This window comes from Vulpes vulpes, chromosome 4 (genome assembly GCF_048418805.1).
Source record: "Vulpes vulpes isolate BD-2025 chromosome 4, VulVul3, whole genome shotgun sequence".
NCBI lineage: Eukaryota > Metazoa > Chordata > Mammalia > Carnivora > Canidae > Vulpes > Vulpes vulpes.
In genome coordinates this window covers 81,767,146-81,788,603 of record NC_132783.1, presented here as the reverse complement: position 1 = coordinate 81,788,603, position 21,458 = coordinate 81,767,146, and the positions used below count along the sequence as shown (strand labels likewise).

The following is a 21,458-nucleotide window of genomic DNA, read 5'->3' as shown; positions in this document are numbered from 1 at the left end:
TGGGGTCACGTGAGACTAACCCCATGGGCCAGTACAGCGCCTTGGGAACAATGGTGTCCACACCGCTGTCTGCCCTTCTGCCGGGAGATGCATTTTCACTTTCCTTCCTCCCTCCCCAGGAATGATCCTTTGTGAAATGCTCATGACGGTGAGCAACAGAGAATACTGAGCAAAAAAGTCTGGATAACTCCCACCGGTCAAGCAGCCGACGCCTCCTCCCCCAGGAAGCTGGCATGCTTCCTCTGCACCCCTACCCCCACCCAGCTCCCCAGGGCTGCATCCTCACAGCTGGCCACCCTCCTGCCCCCTCACCCCACACTCACTTCAGATCATTTCACTAACAGGGACACTTCTACTTCTGAAAACCATCTCCCTTCAACGGAACACCCAAGGCCCCCATTACTTCTCTGTGTGCTCTGGGGTGGTTCTCATCTCCAAGCTCAGCGATGGCTGTTTTCCTTTAAAATAGATATGCCGCCCATTTGTAAAACACCTAGGGTTGTGATGAGTCCCCACCCAGACCACTGCCCCAAATGATCACCAGCATTAAAGTAGGTGAAAAAACAAAACAAAACAACAACAACAAAAAAAACCAAGGGAGAGATTTCGGGCTCCCGCAAGGGGAGGGGGAGATAAATTTAACTTTATTTTTAGTTAAAAAAATGTTTTTTTCCCCCTAGATATCAAGTCTCAGAAAACCTTTCGAGGGTGTCTTTTCTAATTCTCTGGCTGAAGAGTGGGAGTGTGTACTAGCCTGAGACGGTGGGGAACATAAGCTGCTCCCACCGGGTGGATTACTGGCTGCTTCCCAGTCTAATCGGCTGTCTGCAGGACACCGGGGTGCCCGAGCTCTTCAGAGAAGGGGAGGCTTGATTTATGGCTCTCGGGGTTGCTGCTTTGTGGGGGCAAGCTCCGTTCTGCACAACTTTCAAGAGAGAACTCCTGGTCTGATCCAGTTCCCTTCTCTCTGATTCCCAAGACTGCCTGCTCCCCCAAGGAACAGCCCTGCAGAAGCCTTCAAGGAACCCGAAGAAGTGTAAATTACTACTCACGTCAGACAACCGTGGTGGCCACACAACCTGAGAGTCGCCTTTTGAAACCACAGAATACACGGCTCTCCAGGACAGACCAGGACAAAGCCACACCCGGTACCACTGGCCGAAGCTGCAGAGCCGTGCTGCTGTGAGAAAAAATCCACGAGAGCGAGAGGCTGGTCATCCCTTTCGGGTGTCAGTCCAGTCTAGCCTCCACCTCTCTGTCTGCTCCTTGGCTGTGGTTCAGCCCACAGAGGCTTCGAGGAGGTGGGAGAGAGGGAAGGATGAAGGGAATATCCTCCCATGGGTCACAGCAGGCTGGTTATGCCCCCTGCCCCTCGCCCTGGCTACGGGGAGAATGGCCTTACTCGTTCTGGAATATAAAGCCTAACTCTTTAGGATTCCTATACCCACCCTTCAAAGATCCTCATATTATCCAATTTGACTATGCTGTTTCCTGCCAAGACCCTAATACAGCCACCAACTAGGCTTTCATTAAATGTCCCGTATTCATTACACCCTCGAACCAATGTGCCTGACATATCGTAAACATGGACATTAAAAGACCCTACCCCAACACAAGCCATGGACCACTTGAAGGATCCCTGTTTGAAAACCCAGGCCTGACACCCTCAGTCTCTAGAATAGGGGAGGTTTCTGGAGCCCAAGTTTAAGGAATGAAGCATTCCTAGATTCCTGTCTTTCTGGGGTCCCCTGTCTGGTTGGCGGGTACTCTCTCACTGACAGAGCGGAGATCCACACAGCCTTGGGTTTTAGGCCTAAGAACTGGCCATTCCAGAGGATTTCCTTTTTTTTTTTTTCTTTTTAAGAAGGCTCCATGCCCAGTGCAAAGCCCAGTGCGGGGCCTGAACTCATGACCCTGAGATCAAGACCTGAGCTGAAATCAAGAGTCTGACACTTAACCAACTGAGCCCCCTGTCAGGTACCCCTCCAGGGGATTTCCATTCCAGGGGAACCTCCTTGGACAGGGAGGGCTGGGAATTGTCACTTCTTGCTGTCCGCCGGAGGGGGCAAGGCTGGGAGAGACAAAGGGCCTGTGGTCAGGTTTTGGCACCAGCCTCCTACCAGCTCCGAGTCCACACTGGCGACAAAGTTCAGAAGAAGCTATAAAATAAGGTGGAATGTAACCAGCAGCGAGAAAAGTGATCAGCACGCCCACCGTCCACCGTGTGACCGTGCCCCATTTGGATGTCTTTTGATCTCCTTCAAAGGTCTCAGGAGAGTTCTGTAAAGTGTCTGGAACATGTGCCCGGCACGGCTGCCAGCTCCCCAGCTCTGCCCTGCACCGAGCTCAGTGGCAGCTCTTCTGGCGCACTGCCTGGCCCTCCTGGCCCTTGCTTCCCGTCTCACCAACGCTCCTCAGCGTCTGTTGCACAGCGCCGAAGTCCTTGCCATCACCCCATCCTAGATGAGGTGCACGAGCAGGGCGGAGCAGGCCGAGCCAAGTACCAAGCCCAAGCACACATAGAAGGACATCACCACCCCCGTGGCCTCGGCCAGCTCCCGGGGCACGATCTTCGGCCCGTACATAAGAGCCAGGGTGCTGAGGTAGCCGTTGCTAAGTCCCAGCAATGAGGTGAAAAGCACCGGGTAGAGGTCGGACTGGAAGACCACCGTGTGCAGGTGGATGCGGGGCTGGTAGTTGCAGAACATGAAGAGGGGGAGGAGACAGGTCCGGAGGAGCACAAGCCCGGGAAGGACCTTACTCCTGGGCCCCGGCACCTGAATCCAGGCTGTGACCTGCCGGCCACACAGGTCAGCAAAGTTGAACAGGAGGAAGGTGGTGAGGGGGACGAAGAACTTGGTGGTCCACAGTGAGCCCGAGCCCTTGTCGACAGACTCGATGTTGGTGGAGATGGCGGGGAAGACAAGGCTGGTGATGAAGAAGAGGTAGAGGATGCAGAAGCCCAGGCCGGCTGTCCTCTTCAGGATGGGCCAGAGGGGTGGGATCGAGGACTCGCTGGATCTAGGGGCTGCCAGAGGGGCGCTGGGGGAGTCCTGCGGTGGCTGCTCCTCCCCAGAAAACACGTGGGCCGGCCAAACAGGCCTCAGGTAGAACCTGCAGGGCGAGAGGCTCATGGGAGGGAAGGCCCGGGGAAGCAGGGTCCCCTGGGATTTCAGGGGACCTACAGGCCCGGGGCAGAAAGCCTCAGGATGCCCTGGGACACACGTGTCGGGGTGGCCAGAGGGAGGCCCGTACAGTCCCTGACCTGCCCGTCCTGGTGTTGCCCATAAGGCTGGTAACCGAGCCACGCACAAGCCAGGACAGAGGGAAACAGCACTCACTACCTCGTGATGAGCATTGTTTTGTTTTGCACTGGGGAAGGGGTGGAGATAAAACAGCATTTTAAAATATGCATTTTTAAAATTATAAAATTAACACATGCTTGATGTAATGAACCCAAAATGCAGAAGGAAAATGGTAGAGTATAACAAGAACGGCCACCTCTGATTTCACTCTTTAGAGGTCCCGATGGTTAAAAATCTAGTGTCAGGTAAGGCAGCCCGGGTGGCTCAGCGGTTTAGCGCTGCCTTCAGCCCAGGGCATGATCCTGGAGACCGGGGATCAAGTCCCAGGTCAGGCTCCCTGCATGGAGCCTGCTTCTCCCTCTGCCTGTGTGTTTCTCTCTCTCTCTGTGTGTCTCTCATGAGTAAATAAAATCTTTAAAAAGAAAAATCTAGTGTCTCTTGCTCCATCGGTGTGCAAACATCTGCAACCACCCTTCCCCTGCACATACTTCCTAGTTCTGTTTCTTAAGCAAAAGTGGGATTAAACTATATACATTGTAAAACTTTCTACAATAGGACAATTCCTATGTATATTAGTAAATATATATATGTGTGTGTTATTTTATATATTATATATTAGCAAATGTATAAGCAAAATATGTCAGCACCTTACATAACAGCCCAAATAACGTGCATACCATACATCCACACGTGCACCTAATCACATCTAGAACAATATCTTGTGGCCAAACTTCAGCATGCAGACACTTGACTCGATGCCTCTCTGTTGGGTAGCTCAAGATATTTCACTCTATGCATATACAATTTAACTGCTCCCCTACTGATGGACATTTAGGTTAGTTCCAACTCCTCTCTACTACAAATAATGGTGTGATGAATAGTCCTACACATACAACTCTGCACATGCACGTTAGTATTTCAGTAGAGCAGATTTCTAGAGGAGGGACTTCTGGATCAAAAGGTTTATACCTTTTTAAAAATTTTGAGACATCAGTACACTGTCTTCCAAATAGGTAGAACCAATTTATCTCTGCTTTGTACCACTCACCTACCCCATCTATGGTCTCCACAGGGTCACCGGTTTCTTTAAAAACATTGACCACAATTTATAACCACTGGGTTAGTTTACCGGTTTATCATCTGGCTCCTTCAATAGAAGACAGCTCCCTGTTTGCTGTTTGTTAAGGACCATGTTTGCCTGTTTCTAGCTAACTCTCCAAGCACAGAGTAACCTTTAAAACATACTTGGAACTAATAAGCCTATAAAGGCATCTCCGCCTCCCCCGACCCCCATTGCCTAAAGACTGAATATTATCAGTATTTTCAATTTATGCTACTCTGATCAGAGTAGAAGACATTTGGGTCGCTTGGCCTCGCCGTCTTGCTGTAGGACCTTGCCTGAGTCACTCAACCTCTCTGGGCCTCAGATGCTGAAAGCCAGGAGACATAGGCTGACTGCATGATCCCACCTCAAACACAAGGCTTGGCGTGTGGTCTGGAGAACAGTAGCGTGGTGATGGCTGGGTTCTGGAGTCAGCCCCCCTTCTGTCTCCCCATGGGACCGTAGGCCAGGCATAGCCCTCTGTGGGCTCACTTTCCTCCTCTGTAAGATGGAGGGGTGCTGTAGCCGCAAGCTTCTGGGCCCCCCGCCAGGCCGCCCATCCTAAGTGCCTATGGGTCACAGGCGAGTCAGTGGGACGGTTCCTCCTCTGAGCCACTTTTCCATGTGATGCTGAGCTGGGCACTGCAGCCTTGAACTCTGTCTCATTGCACAACCACTATTTAGGGAAAGGAGTATTCTTACTTCCTCCTCTACTCAGCGGCAGGTCCTAGCCTTAAGTCAGCTCTGAGAGAGCTCCTCCCCGAGTTTCTCTGGTCAAAGCTCTTCCTCATTAGGTTCCACATGTCCCCCAGCCAGCAGCCTCCCACACTGCCTGTGGCTCTGTTCCTCCTGAGGACAGCACCTGTGGGCTCCCTTTTAACTACCATTTAGCCTGAGCAGCAACAGGAGCCTGGCTGTCTCCAAAGCTCCATCCTCAGATGCATTTCTGTAAACCTGGAAGTCTTAACCAAAGTTTTAATCAGCAGAGAGAGAAGCTTCCATGGGACAGCCTAGCCCTTGGGTGTTCCTGGTTTCACAGGCTCAGTTGGAAAAGATGCTGGCCTGCTCAAGTGAGACTGGAATCTTGGGTGGCCAATTGTCATTGCTTGCTGAGCCTGTCCTAGTGTTAGCACCGAAAGCCCCTCCTCCTGGGAAGCCCTTGGGTTCCAGGCAAACAGGGAAAGTTGGCTGCCCCACTGAGCAGCACTATGAAACAGGACATGGGGAAACAGAAGAAGGAGTGCTGGGACCCTCCTGCCTTCTGTCCATTCTGTGACTTAACAATAAATTAATCAGCAATGACAAAGTGTGAGGCAGTGTGTGTCATGTTGGGGGCAGTGAGCTACCCAGACGCCAGGGATCACAGGGATGTCATCATGCAGTGTAACAGGGTACTTTCTCTGGGGAAGGCAGGGGGATCTGCAGGGTCACCCAGGAGACTCTCCCAGGGACAGAAGGAGAGATGAGCAAAGACCCTGGTAGTCACAAGCTGGGGATGCAGCAGGACATGGTGCAAAGGGCACAGTCTCGGTCTGCGGCTCACCGGGTGAGCAGCCTATGCACAAGGCTCGGTTTCCTCATCTATAAAACAGGGAAGGGCTGTAACAAGTGCACGCAGTGGTCACACATAAGAAGTGAAGAAAAGACACGCAGGCGCACGCCACTTATCTTGGCACTGCCACTAACATGGGTCCCCATGGAAAAGCACAGAGCTAGGACCTGGGCTTCCTCAGCTCGGCCAGCTTGCACACTGTGCAGCCACCAGCTGGCCCCCTGCCCTCCTCTGGCTCAGTTTCTTCACCCGTAGAATGGGGAAGAGAATTCCTACCTCTCCTATATCAAATACAATAATAGATCAGAAAATGCCTGGAAAAGAATAGAATGCAAGAAAAAGTTAAAGGCTGTTTTTTAAAAAGCAGCAAGAAGAAAGAAAAAGGGATGAGAGAAAAAAAGAGAAAGAGAGAGAGAGATTGAAGTAAAGTCCCCCAAGGTGGAGAGGGGCCTGGGGGGACAGTGGGTAAAGCGCAGCTCTGGAGTCAGGGGGACATCCTGCTTCTGCTGCCCATGGGCTGGGGGACTCAGGCAAAGTCATTCACCCTCTTGGAGCCCAGCTGAGCTTCTCACGGGGAACAGGTGCGTGAGTCCCCCAATGCGAGACGGCCCCTCAGGCCGAGCTGAGCACAGTGCAGAAGCAGCAGAGGCACTCAGCGAATGGAGCTAATCTTTACCATCCCTACTCCTTGGACCCACTCCCACCGCCTGGCCTCCCGGTCCCCAAACAGGGACAGCAGACTCCAGCTGCTCGGGGTGGGGTGCCGCACGAGGCCGGCTGCTGGCATCCACCAGCTTGGCCAACTCCCGGAGCGGCTACTGCGAGCCAGCTAGAGTGCAGGGCTCCGGGCTATAGCCAGCCGTGACCAAAACCCGCACCATTCCTGCCCAGCGGGAGGTGGGGGGGTGCACAGTAAGCGAGAAAACAAACAGGCCACCTGACTAGGACAAAGCAAGCAGAGAGCATAAGGCAAGGTGGCATAAAGGCAGCTAGAGAAGGCGCCGGGAGTGAGGGGAGGCCCACCTGGCGTACTCCAGCCGTGGCAGCAGCAGGTAAAGCCCGACGCAGAGCCCGAGGAAGACGTCTGCGGTCAGGAAGAAGGCCAGGGTGCTGTTCGTCACGTCGCTGGACGCCGCCAGGTCCACCAGCAGGGCCACGGCACTGATGGTGCCCCCCATGGCTCCTCCTGCAGAGAGCACAGGATGCCACGGAGCTGGGTGGGTGGGAGTCCACCTTCCTGCATCTTGGGGTCCCCTCCCCTTCCTCCCAGCTCTGAAGGAACCGAGATAAAAGGTGTCCCCACCGACAAAGATGCCGTAGCTGTCACGGGGTCCTGACGCCTTGGCAGACACGGAGGGGTTGGGCTGCCGTGAGCTTGGACTCCAAGAGGGTATCAGGGGTCTCATCCCAGGTTCCTGCTGATGGGCTTGTAAGAGTTGCTGCCTGAGGTGGCAAAGGCCCCCCAACGTTTCACCTCCGACCTGGGACCTTCCATCTCGCTTTACTGCCCTTCTGGTGGGGTCAGAGCGGGATGTGTCAGAGAGCTCCTGTCCTCAGCCCAGCCACCCACCAACCAAACTGGGCCAGAGGTTCAGGGAACGTTCTAGGATGGATCCTGCCACTGCCCTGAGCAACACTGTCCCCAAACCCCCTGTGCCGCCCACCGTGAGCTCGTGGAACTGAGCTTGTACCCTGCGGGAGGTGTGGCACTATAACGTTCTCTCTTGCCTTTGAGTGGGACCCACGTGACCACGTGCCACCACCATTCACTGCTACCAACAGAGGAGGCGGCACAACTTAGTGGACCCCTGGGTCCAGGACCCAGACAGACGCATATCTGACCCTGGTATGCTTGCTTGCTGTGACTTGAGGGCTTACATGACTCCGCAGAGCCACAGTTTGCTCATCTGTAAAATGGGGCTGACAAGCCCTGCCTTGCATAGCTGCTTTGAGGACTGAATGAGATGATGTTCGGAAAGAGCCCAACACCTAGTAGGCCTCCACAAGTGCCAGTCGCCTTCTTTGCCACCATCATGCAGTCACTTCTGGGAGGCAGGGGACGGGCCTCACTTTTCTGTTGAACCCTCACAACTTGTGCTGGGCAAGACCCAGAGGCAGACACATTGTGCGTGCCCCCAGGTCATTCACTCCTCTCTGCCTCTGTCTATTTGCCTGCAAAATGGGGCTAGTACTTATCCTCTGCATCGGCCGAGGCCTGTGGGTATGCTGCACTGCCTGCCTGAGTGAACGAGTTCGCCCACGTTAGAGGATCAGGATACGGATTCTCAAGGAGGCGAGAAGGTAGCTGGCTGCAGACAGAAAACAACACACAGGTCTGTGCGGGGAGGGACTGTTCTGTCACATACACGGCTCTGACCGCGTGGCACCGTCCTGCCTGTTGTTGCACAGAGCAGAGGAGAGGGGCACGGTTTAGGGCTGTGGCTCTGCAGGGAACAGCCGGTTGCCCTGATGGCCAATCCTTTCTCCCTAACCTCCACAGAAGCCTTATCAGCCTGGGTGGGGCCAGGGTGATGTGAAAGGACGGCAAAGAGACAAGTTTGCACAGTGAGGAAGAGCGCAGACCCTGGAACCAGAGCATCTGAGTCTAATCCTGCTTCTACCACTCCTGGCTGTGCAGCCTTCAGCAAGTCACTGAACCTCTCTGTACCTCCACGTCCTCACCTGTAAAATGGGGATGTTAGTAATACTCAGGTTAAAGGGCTCTTATGAAGATAAAAAGGATTATTACACAGACCGGGTTCGGAACGGTGCCCGGCACGAAGTGCGTATAAATCCTCTCAGATTCCCAGTTAGGTGTTTGGGTATTTCTGTCCTTTCTACATCAAAGCAGCAACAACAAGGTCAACCCCTTGCCAAGAGGGTACCAGCTTCCGAGAAGCTGTAATCCCCACCTGGGTGTTTTGTAAGAAATGGAGCTAAACTTGAGTAAGACACTTGCCGGCTGCCCTGAGGAAGAGATCTTAACATCACTGCCTATTCATTTCCCCCTCTCTCCCCAACTTGTAGGGAATTTACAATATTATCATCAACAACAAACCAGGCCTCCGGGAGCTCATCTTTCATGACTCCCTACTTTTATCTCATCAGTTATGGAAATACATGCAAATGAGGGGGGTTAAGAAAACACCAGCACAAAACAAATGAATCGTTCCTTGGATGCCAACATGCACAGAATTCACAGATGGGCTCCTCTGGACGAGATGCCACGGGGGGGGGGGGGGTGTTGGTGGTGGTGCCGGTGGGGCCTCTGGGAGATGGGGCCACCTTGGATTTCCCAGGGTGAGGGGCACCCGATGGGGGCCCCTGTAGAGTGATGACACCGGCTTAGGTGTCAGTACTGGTAATCAATACTGAAGTGTGAGTGCCGGATTATTCCACTTTTTCAAAAATAGACTTTCTGAAAATTTCACAGGACAGTCCCCTCATTGAGAAGATTCATAGGTGACCAGATGAACCTGAAGGGCCCCCTGCCAGCATAAATGGCATGTTCAGTCACTGGCTCCTAGACAGGTAGCCAGCAAGGCGTTTATAATGAAAAATACATCCTCCGGCAGGATGGAGGGAACTTCTTTCTGAGACTCAGGTGCCAGAAGACATGAAATCCAGTGTTCCGGGGCCATTTCCCTCAGGCTAGGGATGTCCTTCTTGAAGCACTGCTAGGGGCATATTGATTGTACTCAAGGAAGTTGGCAATGGGTCTCCTTTTATTTTACTTTAGATCCGAGGATTTCCCTGGATAGAGCCAGAAGCCTAATGTTATGCCAAAAATGGCACTCAGACTTGACTGACATCTGAACTCTGATCTGGAGATGGGACCACCTCCAGGCCTGAGCTGAGAAGGGATCAGAGGCTCAGGAGGCAAGATAGGGATCTGTTAGTGATGTCTGGCACTGGTGTGGGCGTGAGGAGGAGACACACATGTGTCCAGGCACTTGTCATTCCTGCCACATACTGCCTGGCATCAGCAATTAATGGACACAGAGCAGAGATTCTCTGTGAAAGTCTTCTCAAGTGGGCAGATGCCTACAGCACTCCTTCACACAACAGGGACGTGCCCAGACACCAAACCAAGTGGCCAAATCCCCAGCCTTGCATTAAGGGATGGTGGTCTTCTGCAAAAGCACAGATTCTTACTGACCCACCTCCTTTTTTATCTTGTTGGGACATCAGAGCGAGGGAACAGAGTTGCTAAGGCCTGGACAACAGGCTTGGGATCAGCATCAAACTCCACTCAGCCAAAGGGGCTGGTCCAAGTCGTGCATCTGCGTCCCCAGAGAATGCCAAAGTTCAAGGTCATGGAGATGTTTATTTGCTAGGCTATCAGCTCCTGAGAGGCTGGGTCTTGTTCATCTTTGAATCTCTGGCACATAGTAGGTCTTCTATAAAATGAGAAAGGAAGAAAAGGGGGTGACGCTAAGAGGAAGGAGAAGGAAAGAGAAGAGAGGGGACAGGAGGAGGCGAGGGGACAAGGAAGAAGGGAGGAAAGGAACGCTCTTTCAGGAGTTATACTTGGTAGGTAGGTGTGTTTGCCAAAAGTGGCTGCAACTGGCTTCCCTCCCACCTGCTCTTCTTACAGGATGACTTTTGCGTTCTCCAGCTGATGCCTGTGGGGTCTGTGTCCTCTCCCCTCCAATCCACGTGGGCTTGTGGCTATGGTCGATGTGGCCCTAAATGGCTTCCACAGCTAAGCCATGAAAGGAAATAATGTTTCTGCCTGGGTCTCCCGGGATGCTCACTCTAGTGACCCAGGCACCATGCTTCGGGGAAGCCCATGCAGCCTGCTGAGGCCCCGGGAGAGAGGAGCTCTGGCCCCAGCCCCAGCCTGGCTGAGTTTCTTAGAAGTGGGTCCTCCGGGCCTGTCGAGCTATATGGGCTGATGCTGTGTGGAGCAGAGAGAGAGTGGTCCCTGCCAACTCCTACCCAGATTGCAGATTTGTGAGCCAAAGAAATGACTGCTATTGTTTGAAGCCACTACGTTGTGGGGTGCTTTGTTACCCAATAATAGAGAGTGGAAACACATCTAATACTCATCGCCTGTTCGGGAAGGGTCATTGTGTGCTCACCTCTGGCTCTTCCACATGACCCCCAGGTGGACTCACCTGGCCAGCGGTCTGGAGCCCGGCTCTCACCTGATATCAGCGCCTGGGCATTCCTCATGGGGAAGGAGCCAGTCATGCCGAAGACACTGCTACTGAAGATGGTGGATGTGCCACTGAGGATCGCCATGCAGACAATGGTGACAGCAAAGAAGCCGTAGGCCCAGGAGGAGGTGTCCACCTTCACCAGCACGGTCATCACCAAGAAGATGGCCAGCATGATGGTCAGTGAAGCCAGCACTCGGACATGAATCGGAACCCTGGGGTAGGGATGCCAGAAGTGGTCAGAGATCCCCTTGGGCCGCCCATGCCAGACCAGGCTTGGTGAAGTTTCCTAAGGGACACTCTGCAGCCAGGAGGCCTGAGCCTGAATCCTGCCTTCCTGGCTAATGAGATCCTGGCTAAGGGACCTGTGGCCTGCGACTCAATTGCTCTGGTTTCAGCTTCTGCATCTGTCTAGCAGTGAGGAGAATGGATCCACCTGAAGGGGTGGTTGTGCGGGTCTCCAGAGGGGAGTGTGCAGAGTGCAGGGGGCACAGCAGCTCAGGGCAAATGTTCTGTGGATACTGCTTCTTTTCAAGTTGCTGTGAGATTCAAGGACAGGACGTGAGGGCTCTCGAGGTGAGTCCCTGCTCCCCCACCACACCGCTGAGCTCCCACTGGCTTTGTCTAGAGTTTCAACACAGCAACCACCCTCTGAGCTTCCTCTTTCCAAACTGAGCAGGGAGGGCAGGAGGGAAAAGGACAGAAAATCATCATCCTCAGGATACAGCAATCACCCAGAGTACTTAATTTGTGCCAAGTACTCTTCAGAATGTTTCTGCATGCTGACCTGTTGAATTCTCCCACCAGCCCCATAAGACAGGCCCTCTTCCCTGCACCTATAGGGAGGGAAACCGAGGCCAGAGATGCTAAAGAACTAGCTCAAGGTCACTCACGGTGACCCTCGAGAGGACGAGCTCCAGTCTGTGCTCTCAGAATGACACTCTGCTGCCTCCCAGGAAGGAAGGAAATATGGGTGGTCCAGAACAGGTGGCCAGGGCACAAGAGTTCTCCTGTGACCATCTCAGCTGCCATGGGCAGCAGCTGATGCCAAGCTAGTGCAGCCCGGGGCGGGCCCCCAGCCCCACACCCACATCGTACACCACACACTCCTCCCGGCTCCCAACTGCCCAGGCACTGCCTTGAAGGGAGAAGCAGGGAAGCTGAGAAGCTGCACATTTTTATTCCAGGGAGAGAGAATATCATCGAAAGGGGCTGTTTAAATCATCAGATTAGACTAAGCTTTAAGCCGGATTGGATGTTTGGTTAAATTTCCTGCTAACCAGTGGGTAGGGGCTAGGAGAAAAGCCAGATTAGTTATACAAACACACACACAAAATTTTTGATAAAAAAGAGAAGACCTGAAAATTAAAAAAAAAATGTGTATATATATATATATATATATATATATATATATATATATATATATACATAAATAGGTGTGAAATCACGAGCGCACAAGGAGCAAGGATTTTTCAAAGTGCTTTTGCGGCTCCAGGCTAACTTGAGTTTTCTCTGATCTTTGTTTGGATCCTCGCTGGAGGGAGAGCAGGTGCTGCCTCCGCTTTGTAAGGGGCAGAGGGAAGCCCGAGGATGTGAAGAGGCAGTTCAAGGTCGTGGTGTGAGTCTGTGGGGAGCGGGCGTGAGCAGTCCGGTCTGTGGAGCCTTGGCCCAGGGTGGCCGCCAACCCGCATCCTCTCTGGTGGGTCTGTTTCACAAATGTGTATCAGGCAACTACCATGCGGCAGATGCTCTGCTGGATGACCCGGACAGCAGACACACAAGGGCCAGGCATCTTGCATTAGCTCCATCGGGAGTGCTTCATCGGGAGGGCCACAGGGCATCCTGGGTACACCCAGGGGTACAAAACCCAATCTGGGTATTGCACAATCTTTTTGGAGGTGGTGCCCAGGCTGGAGGGTAAGGTGTGTTGGAATGTGTGTGCACATGTCTGGAGAAGCAGAGCCCTATCCTGGGGGGGGGGGGGGTCTTATCCCCCAGATAAGTGCCAAGGCTCGATCCTCAGAGTAGGGTGTAGAGCGGGCATGCAGGCTTTGTCTGCCAGCATCCCTTCCCCAAAGGACACTCCTTCGTCCATGCCAAGTGGTTCTGGAGAGGTGGCAGGCCATACTGTCCACAATGACCCAGCCCCAAATGATGGACACATGATGACTGGGTCTGGGGTGACTGTAGTGTCTCTCACCATGGGTTGCTGCATTAGATTAGAGGCTGGCATGGGAGTCAGGCAGGGCCAGGGCCAGTCACTGCCCTCCAGAAGTGACAAGTGGAGTTCTTGTGTTCTTGACAAGTGACAAGACAAGTTCACTGTCTGCCATGATGGGTGTTGGGGGCTGCTGGTTGCCACCTGGCCAACTACACAGAGAGAGACCACATTTGGAATGAAGCCAAGCAGACACATACAGAGCCCAGGGACAGTGCAAGAGAAGGACAGCTCTGGGGACATAGGCGATCCCCTAGATCCAGCAATGTGTGGAGGCAGACCTAACTTTAATTTTCTAGGTGAAGAATGAGAAAATGCTTTGTGTGTCTCCATTGTTTGTTACCAAGAGTGCCAGCTGACACAAAGAGGCACCTTGAGGTTTCTAGCTGGGGAGCCACGTGGTCAGGAACTACACTGCCTTGCTGCAGGTGACCCGCCCATGTGCCCTCCCTCTACAACACACTGCAATGACAGGTAATTAACAGAGCAGCCTTCAACTGATGATGGGGGAGTGGGCGGATAAATACCCCAGCTCCCTCCCCGCAGGTCTGTGTTCCACACTCGGTCCCAGAGTCCCCAGGCAGGTCAAGCTGGGTCTGTCTCTCTGTGGGAGCTGCTTTGGTGAGGCATGCTTTATTGGCTGCCTTCCAATCACATCCCCCTTCTCCGTTCTCCCGCCTTCACCTCCCAAGTCAACTGCTTGCACTTAAATCCCTGTGCCAGGGGCTGTTTCTGGGGGAACGCCAGACTAAGATGCATCTCCTAGGGGCTGCAGGGGCCTCATCCTGGGCAGGAGCTGGTGGGCACCCGGACCACTGGGGGCCCAGAGTATCTACCGTAAGTGCACACCAGGTGCCCTGGGGGCTGGTGGTCAGGCCTACCTGTGATGCTCGGGGTGGTTCTATCCACTCAGCCGTGTCACAGTGTGCCCCCCCACCCTCTCCCAGCAGCTGCCCCAATACCTCAAAGATAAAAGCCAGCAAGGGCACAGAGCCTGGGTCAAGATAACGTTCTTGTTTATAATTGTAAATATCATGACAATCAAGTGGAGAGAGAGAGAGGCTGGGTATGGGGACTGATGCCAAAAAGCATTACCAGCTCCTTGGGGCAAGACAAAGCCCAGGGCAGACTGGGAGACATGAGGAGTGCAGCCAGGACAGTGCCTTGTCCTGTTCTTCCCCTGCCCCAGGGCGGGCACAGGGCCTGGGAGGCACCTGGTGAGTATCTGCTGGGTACAAACTGACGGCAAGGGCTATTAGTGCAGGGAGGCTCTCATGCTGGGCCTAATCCCCAGTCACTCTCTGCTTCTTGACGACCCCCTGCCCCCCACCCTGCTAGCAGGGAAACCACTGGAAACACCTGCAGCATTTGCAGCCAGCCTCTAACCACCTCCTCCCAGCCCCTGGTGAAGACAGAAGTCTGCCCCAGGAATGCTGATGGCATCACAAGAGCTCTCTGGCGCTTGTCACAACAAGGTAATTAGTTGCCCTATAGGAAGGTTGCTTCGGAGAGAGCTGGGGGTGGAGACTTCTCACCCAGCACCCTCAGGACTGGCAGTGGAGGGCAGAGTGGGAGGTGAGGAGGTAAAAGCCCAAGGCGGGACAGGAGCAATGCAGTCCCCAGCTCTGCTGTGCTGCCCCCACAGGTCCCTTACCTGCACAGGCCTCTTCCTTGCCTGCAAATTACCTGCTACATGACCCGTTCTCCACCTGAGTCTCATCCCTGGGCCCCAGACCCCCAGGGATCTTGCCTGGGGCTATCTTCAATGCCCATAAAGCTTTATGAAATGTGCTGCATGAAGCCCACCCCACATGCAGTAATGGGGACACGCTGGCATCACTCTGCTTCCTCCATCTGGGCCAGGAGAGTGGTCCAGGGGGGCAACGATGCTGTTAGGATTGCAGAGAAAGTCTAGATGAGGGTTGCCCTGGTGTCAGTGGTTCTACTCTGGGCCAGGGAATGGCCGAGATGACTGCTGCAGCCCCGGGACTCTGGGGCAGGCCACACTAATGTGAGATTCTGGGAGATGACTGCAGCTCCCCACCCCCTTGCTCATGAGGGCTCAGGACCCCAGGGAACTGATTTCTTCATAAGTCTCTCAAATGTAAATCCTCCTCATAAGTATTTATGATGCTACAGATTTAACATAATAAAACACTTGGAGATTATGGATGAGCCAGTCAGAGAAAGCCAGGGTTCTCCAGGAGGGGAAAAAAAGGAGACATTTCAATCTCACACATTAAATAAAAAACAGCTTAGCCCCAAACCATCTTCCCACAACCCAGAAACAGACGGAGGCCTGCAAGCATCCCCCACATTGCCTTCGCCCCTCTCCTATAGGCAACAGAGAGTAAGGGGAGGCTGGAAGGGGGTTGGACCTTCTGGACGATGCCCTATAATGCTGAACCTTCAAAGCCAGCAACCTGCCTGACCCAGGGAGGGTGGATGCCCAGGCGGTCCACTGCCCCCACTGCAGACAGACCTAGACCTTCTTTACCATCTCCTTCCTTCTAGCTGCCTGGAAGCCAGGGCAGAGCCCTCCCAGAAGACCCTAAGGTGTGGCTATGGTTGCAAGTGACCTGTCTAGAGGTTCCAAGTACAAGTGTGGGGTGAGAAGGGTCCCCGTTCCCATCCGACTTCACCCTGTTAGTGGCTATGGGACCTCCATGAGCCTATCTTCCCATCTGTAAAACGAGATAACAAGTTTGCTGCTCTCCGGCTGTTGTGAGGATTAAAGGAGACAATGCTCTAGGGGGTGCGAGCACTCAGAAGTGCTAACCTCGTGTCCTGTGGGTAGACCTTCCCTGCCACGCCTGACCCCTGTCCCAGACTGGCTTCTGGCCTGCTGGATCTCATGACCACAGAGGAGGCACACCACCAGCCTGGACTGCCCCTCACTGGTCCTGTGGTCTTGGGTGTAGCTCCTAACCTCTACCTGGAAAGTGGCTAATGTCATAGCTTCCCTCTCAGGTTACTGTGTGTCATCAGGGATCACCTTTCATTACAGTTCAGACAATGATTCCAGATCTAGAAGGGGGTGAGGGCTCTCATCTATAGGAGCCTGGGCTATTCTCGCTAGACAAACCCGTATCCCTAGGGCCAGCCAGGTGAGTGGACAGAGAGGATCATGAGAGAGCCCTGGAAAGGACGAGTAGTGAGAGACCAAGGAGCTTGCCACCACCATGGCTGTCACCCCCTTTTCTTCGTCCTCCTCCCCTTGTGTCCCCTTCCCTTCTTCCTGCCTTCTCTCCTGCAGCTCTTCCCTCCAGGGACTGGCAGTGCTATGAGAACACTTGGCCCTGCTCTGAGCTCCATTCCTCTGCTCAGTCCTCCTCGGGGGAGGGGGTTGTCCTCTGGAGGCTGCACCCCATCTCTGAGAACACTGAGCGTAGTCCTCTGTGCCAGGGGAAGGCACGAGGAGGCAGGTTAAGGGTCAACTGGTTTATGATTGGGGTTGCCAGGCCCTCAGGCCATCTGCACCCCATCCTGCTTTTCACACGCTGGTTTTAAAATGGGTGCAAATTCTTTGACTCTCCTTCTATTGACAGGCAGGTCTATGTCCCCTTGAAAGCAGGTGGGCTTGGTGAGCGCTTGACCTGCTGAGTACGGCATAAGTGACACCATGTGGCTGCAGAGACTAAGTCACAAAACCCATGTAGCTCCTGCCTTGCTCTCTTGGAGCATTTGCTCTCCAGCCACAACACGACATGTCCTACTACCTGAGGCCAACGTGCGAGAGCCCATGGGGAAGGGAGGGGAGAAGAGAGGAGAAGGAGACAGGTGCCTGAGGGGACCCAGCAGCTTCCAGCCCGGCTGTTTGCTAGCACATAAGGGACACCACGCCAGAGCGGCCAACTGATGCGGCCCAGATCACGACAGACGCTAATTACGGTTGGTGTTTTACACCACTACGCTTTGGGATCATTTGAACACAATGACAGATAACTTCAACAGCCCCAGAGCATAACACGTTTGGAAGGACAGGTCTATTGAGGCTTAGCACACGCGAGGCCCATGTGCTGCCCTCTCCCCTCCTAGGCTCAGAGCAGCCACGGCCAGGCCAATCAATCGCAGCAGCACACTCCCCGAGGCCACACCCCCTCGGAATCCTGTTCAACCAGAGACCCAGGCTGGCACTACAAAGTTAGCAGAGTTGGGTAAGACTGATTTGCCATCAGGGACCTAAGCTTTCAGGCAGCTGTGCCCAGAGAAGCCCAGGTTCCTGGTGGCAGCTTAGGGGAAATCTGGGCAAAGCAGAGATTTCTCCTGCTTTTTTGTTGCTCCTGTAAACCTCAGCTGAGAACGGATGGTAACAGTCCCCGAGCGGGGTCTCAGGGTCATGTTCGCTCACCTGGCTGTCCCCCACATCATTGCTTCTTCCACAGTGCAGCCACGGGACTCCCTCCCAGCTCGCCTCTAACACGGCACCAGAAAGGTCCCCACTGAGTCTCTGTGAGCGGTTCCCACATGAGCTGGTGGCCCATTCCCACAGAGTAGGAGCCAAAATCATGAGGTGCCAGGCTCTTAACTTCCAATTGCTCTCAGGAACGCTTGGTGTGGTGCCTGGGTGGCTCAGTCGGTTAAGCGTCTGACTCTTGATTTCAGCTCAGGTCATGATCTCAGGGTCATGGGATCGAGCCCTGAGTCGGGCTCTGTGCTGGGGGTGGAGTCTGCTGGTCTCTTTCCCTCTGCTCCTCCCCCTGGTTCTCCCCACCCCCAACTCTATAATAAATAGTTTTTAAAGATCTTTAAAAAAAAGAAAGAAATGCTTGGAAGACCCACCTCCACAGGCCCTGCCCCCCCGCGCCTGCCCAGCCATCCACATGCTGGCATCTGGCCACACCGTCAACAGCCCAGGCAGCTGGTGACAGGCTCCCAAGATGGGAAAGGAGGAAGAGCTGGGTCCCCACATGCCTCCTGCTGGCTGCTGACAGCATCCTAGCCTGTGTCTGGGAAGCGAAAGTCCAGCTCCCTGGCCGGGCTCCCACCGGGAAGGGCCCCAGGTGGCAGGTCTGACTTCTCAGTCTTCGCTGCCTGCCTCCCACTTGGGTGTCTGCCCTTGGAGCATGAAGAAAAGCAGCAGCCAAGAAGGAGAGGCGAGTGGAGATGGCTGAAGGGAAGGCACGGGGCCTGGCCCAGAAAGGAATGTGGCCTACCTGTTGACGAGCAGGAAGTTCGCCATGAGGCACAGCACAGAGGAGACGGTGGAGGCAACAGTCAGGTAGCTCTCAAAGTAGTTCTGCAAGCACAGAAGTGAGGGGGCTGCTGATGTCACTGGGAACAGCCGGGAGGCCCCCCCTCGAGAGCAGACCCCGGGGGGTCTTCAGAAACCTATGAGTGATGGATGATAGGTTTACCCCAAGATGGCATGGTCCCACCCCATCATGACCCAAGACCACTTACTCAGTCACTGAACCGACACTAATACAAGCTGTGTGAAGTGCTGGGGACATAAGTTAGGATAAGACGCTGTCCCCACCCCCAGAGAGGCTACCTGCAGCTCTGAGCCCGTGCTCCCACCTATTCTCTGCCTGAGCCCGTGCTCCCACCTATTCTATCTGTCCTACCCACAGAGGAGCCAACGGGGACAGGACTCAGCCATGAGCATGTGCACACAGAACAATTGGCCCTACCAGCCTTCTTTGCCTACCACCCAATTTCAATTATCCAAATGCATTTTGTTAGGTCCCAACCACATTCTTACATTCTTGCAACCAAGGGAGGCCTCTTAGCAATCCACCAACCCTGATCCCCACAGGGTCGAAACTTTGTTCCGACTCTGGATTCGCCCCCTCAATAGAGATGCTACCCAAAGTCAAAGCCACTTTGGGAAATGGCTCCTAGACTGGCCAAGAGGAGGAAAAAGGGGCATTTTTCTGGAAGCAGTAGTAGGGTTTTCTAGACAAAGCATGCATGAGACCATACGATAAGGAGCTCCTGATTACAACGTGCTAGAACTTATAGCTAAAGATGCTGTATGGCAACTGTACGTGGCTCTCAAAACTCAGAGAACTGTCCACTCCTTAGGGTTGATTTTACCATGTATTCGTTGTTCCTCGTGTATCTTTTTTTTTTTTTTTTTAGATTTTTAAAAATTTATTTCTTCATGACAGACAGAGAGAGAGACAGAGACACAGGCAGAGGGAGAAGCAGGCTCCATGCAGGGAGCCCGATGTGGGACTCGATCCCAGGACCTTGGGATCACACCCTGAGCTGAAGGCAGATGCTCAACCACTGAGCCACCCAGGTGCCCCTCAATATACCTGTCTTAAAAAAATCAGAAAGGGCTGATGACATAACTTGGCTTTGGTCATTGTATGTCAAGCCATGAACCCCAGCTTGGTGATGATCACGGGTTCTACGCCGTGAAAACAGATCACGTGTATTAAGCATTTCCTGTGTGCCAAATACAAGGGCTTTGTATTAAGTATATTGTTTCCTCTGAAAAATGAAAAAGCAGCTGTGAGCATTCGACTCTGGAAAGCTCACAAAATTGGACTTAACTGAGGCAATATTTTGAGCCACAAATGTGCCAAGTGCAAGGGACAATGTGTGGGGAAAAAAAAAAAAAACCTCGCCAATGTGCAGAGAACTGTGGCCGTTGTAGGGATCGCTACAGAGAATGAGACAGGCTTCCTGCCTGCTAAGAAGGAAGCATCCCACTGGGAGTGTAAGATAGAGTGTGAAGGCATTTTCATCTCAAAACACCACAGGAAAAGATGTAAGAATTCTGTGGGTTGGTTCCCAGCCCCCCCCAAATCAGAGGTAGGAGTGGTGAGTTCTAGAAGGGGTTCTGGGTCGGTTCTGGTTGGGGGAGTGGGACCAGGGCAGGCGGACCTCGTGAGAGAACGGGAAGGAGTAGGGTTTGAGGAAAGGTCCCAGAGGAGGTAGGGCCTGAGTGAGAGCTTGAAACGGAGGGTCAGCTCTGTCCTTTCTGGGAGAGTCTGATTGCAACATGGAGCCCGAGAGAGAAAGATATCAGAGTGAGCTCCTTCTGGCCTGACAATGATTGTTCCACGCTCCCTTTCCAAGCCTGCACGGTGCTTCGTGGTCTTTGAAATCTGCACCCTGAATATGAGGTGGTGGTGGTCTTGCAATTAAAATGGTAATCACAGCGAATGCGGTCCATCAACCATGAGCCTTAGAAATAGGCTTCCTCCTTTGAGATGCCACCTCATTGTTCCTGCCCTGATGGGCTCAGTAGAGCCTGGACTGGACCGAGGCACTCAGTCAATTACGTCCTGACACAGTGGCTGAGCCGACGTGAGGCCAGGCAGGCGGCAGGCGGGAGCCAGGGAGAAAGGCCCCGAGGGAGAGACAGCCGCAGGTGGGGGCCAACCCGGACGTCCCCAGACCCAAGCCCCCCGATGGGGTTCCCTTCACTCTGTGGCTGCTCATTCTGTGGCACATCTCCGAACGCCCATCGCATGGGATGCAGGATCTCCTGTCTTTGTTTCTTCGAGCAGGCTCAGGTTCCCTGAACATTTTAGGAATGGGGATTTTCTATGTTCTGGTTTGTTGATATTTAAGCGGATAATAAGCCTTTTAATGTTGGAAAGCATTTTAAATATTGACAACCGAGTAAGGCCCTGACTCGCTTTCTGTTGATGGAGCCCATTCTCTAGGCTTTACCAAGAGCACGCGGGAGGGGCGGAATGGACTGGACCCCGGGCTGTTTTTCTACTGGTACAGATGGGGGGAGCTGTGAGTGGCTGCGTAGGCTGACTCAGCACACCCCGTGGAGCTCTTCTTTTCTTTCTTTCTTATTATTTTTTTAATTTAGTTCCTGATATACACATGTGGAGGAGTTTTACTTATTGTAAGTAGAGTTCTAGTAAAATGTGGTGGGCAGACTCCCTAGGTGGCCCCCATGGTCCCGGCCTCCTGTGCTCATGCCGTGGTATGTGAGCCCCTCTGCTAAGTGTGGGTGGGAACCTGTGACTTGCTTCTAACCAAAAGAATACAGCAAAGGGATGGACAGACACGGTTATGTGTACAGGATAACATCACATGAGATGGAAGCACCTGTCCTACTGGACTCTTTTTTTTTTCTTTTCTCCCTTGATGGGTCAGAGGATCCAAGTGGCCATGCTGGGGAACCTCCAAGTGGCAAGAACTG

The 21,458-nt window shown here is 53.4% G+C and overlaps 1 protein-coding gene across 2 annotated transcripts in view; it reads right to left on the bottom strand.

Annotated features, from left to right (window-relative positions):
• Positions 1–604: 604 nt before the first annotated feature.
• Positions 605–21,458, bottom strand: part of SLC29A3 (solute carrier family 29 member 3) — a 40,895-nt gene continuing 20,041 nt past the window's right edge. For both annotated transcript variants that reach the window (XM_072756238.1, XM_026004026.2), the window contains exons 3-6: positions 18,496–18,578; positions 11,110–11,336; positions 6,983–7,145; positions 605–3,114 (exon numbers count right to left, since the gene is read on the bottom strand). In XM_072756238.1, the coding sequence (XP_072612339.1) occupies positions 2,460–3,114; positions 6,983–7,145; positions 11,110–11,336; positions 18,496–18,578 (1,128 nt within the window). In that variant the 3' untranslated portion in view covers positions 605–2,459. The remainder of the gene's footprint in view (positions 3,115–6,982; positions 7,146–11,109; positions 11,337–18,495; positions 18,579–21,458) is intronic.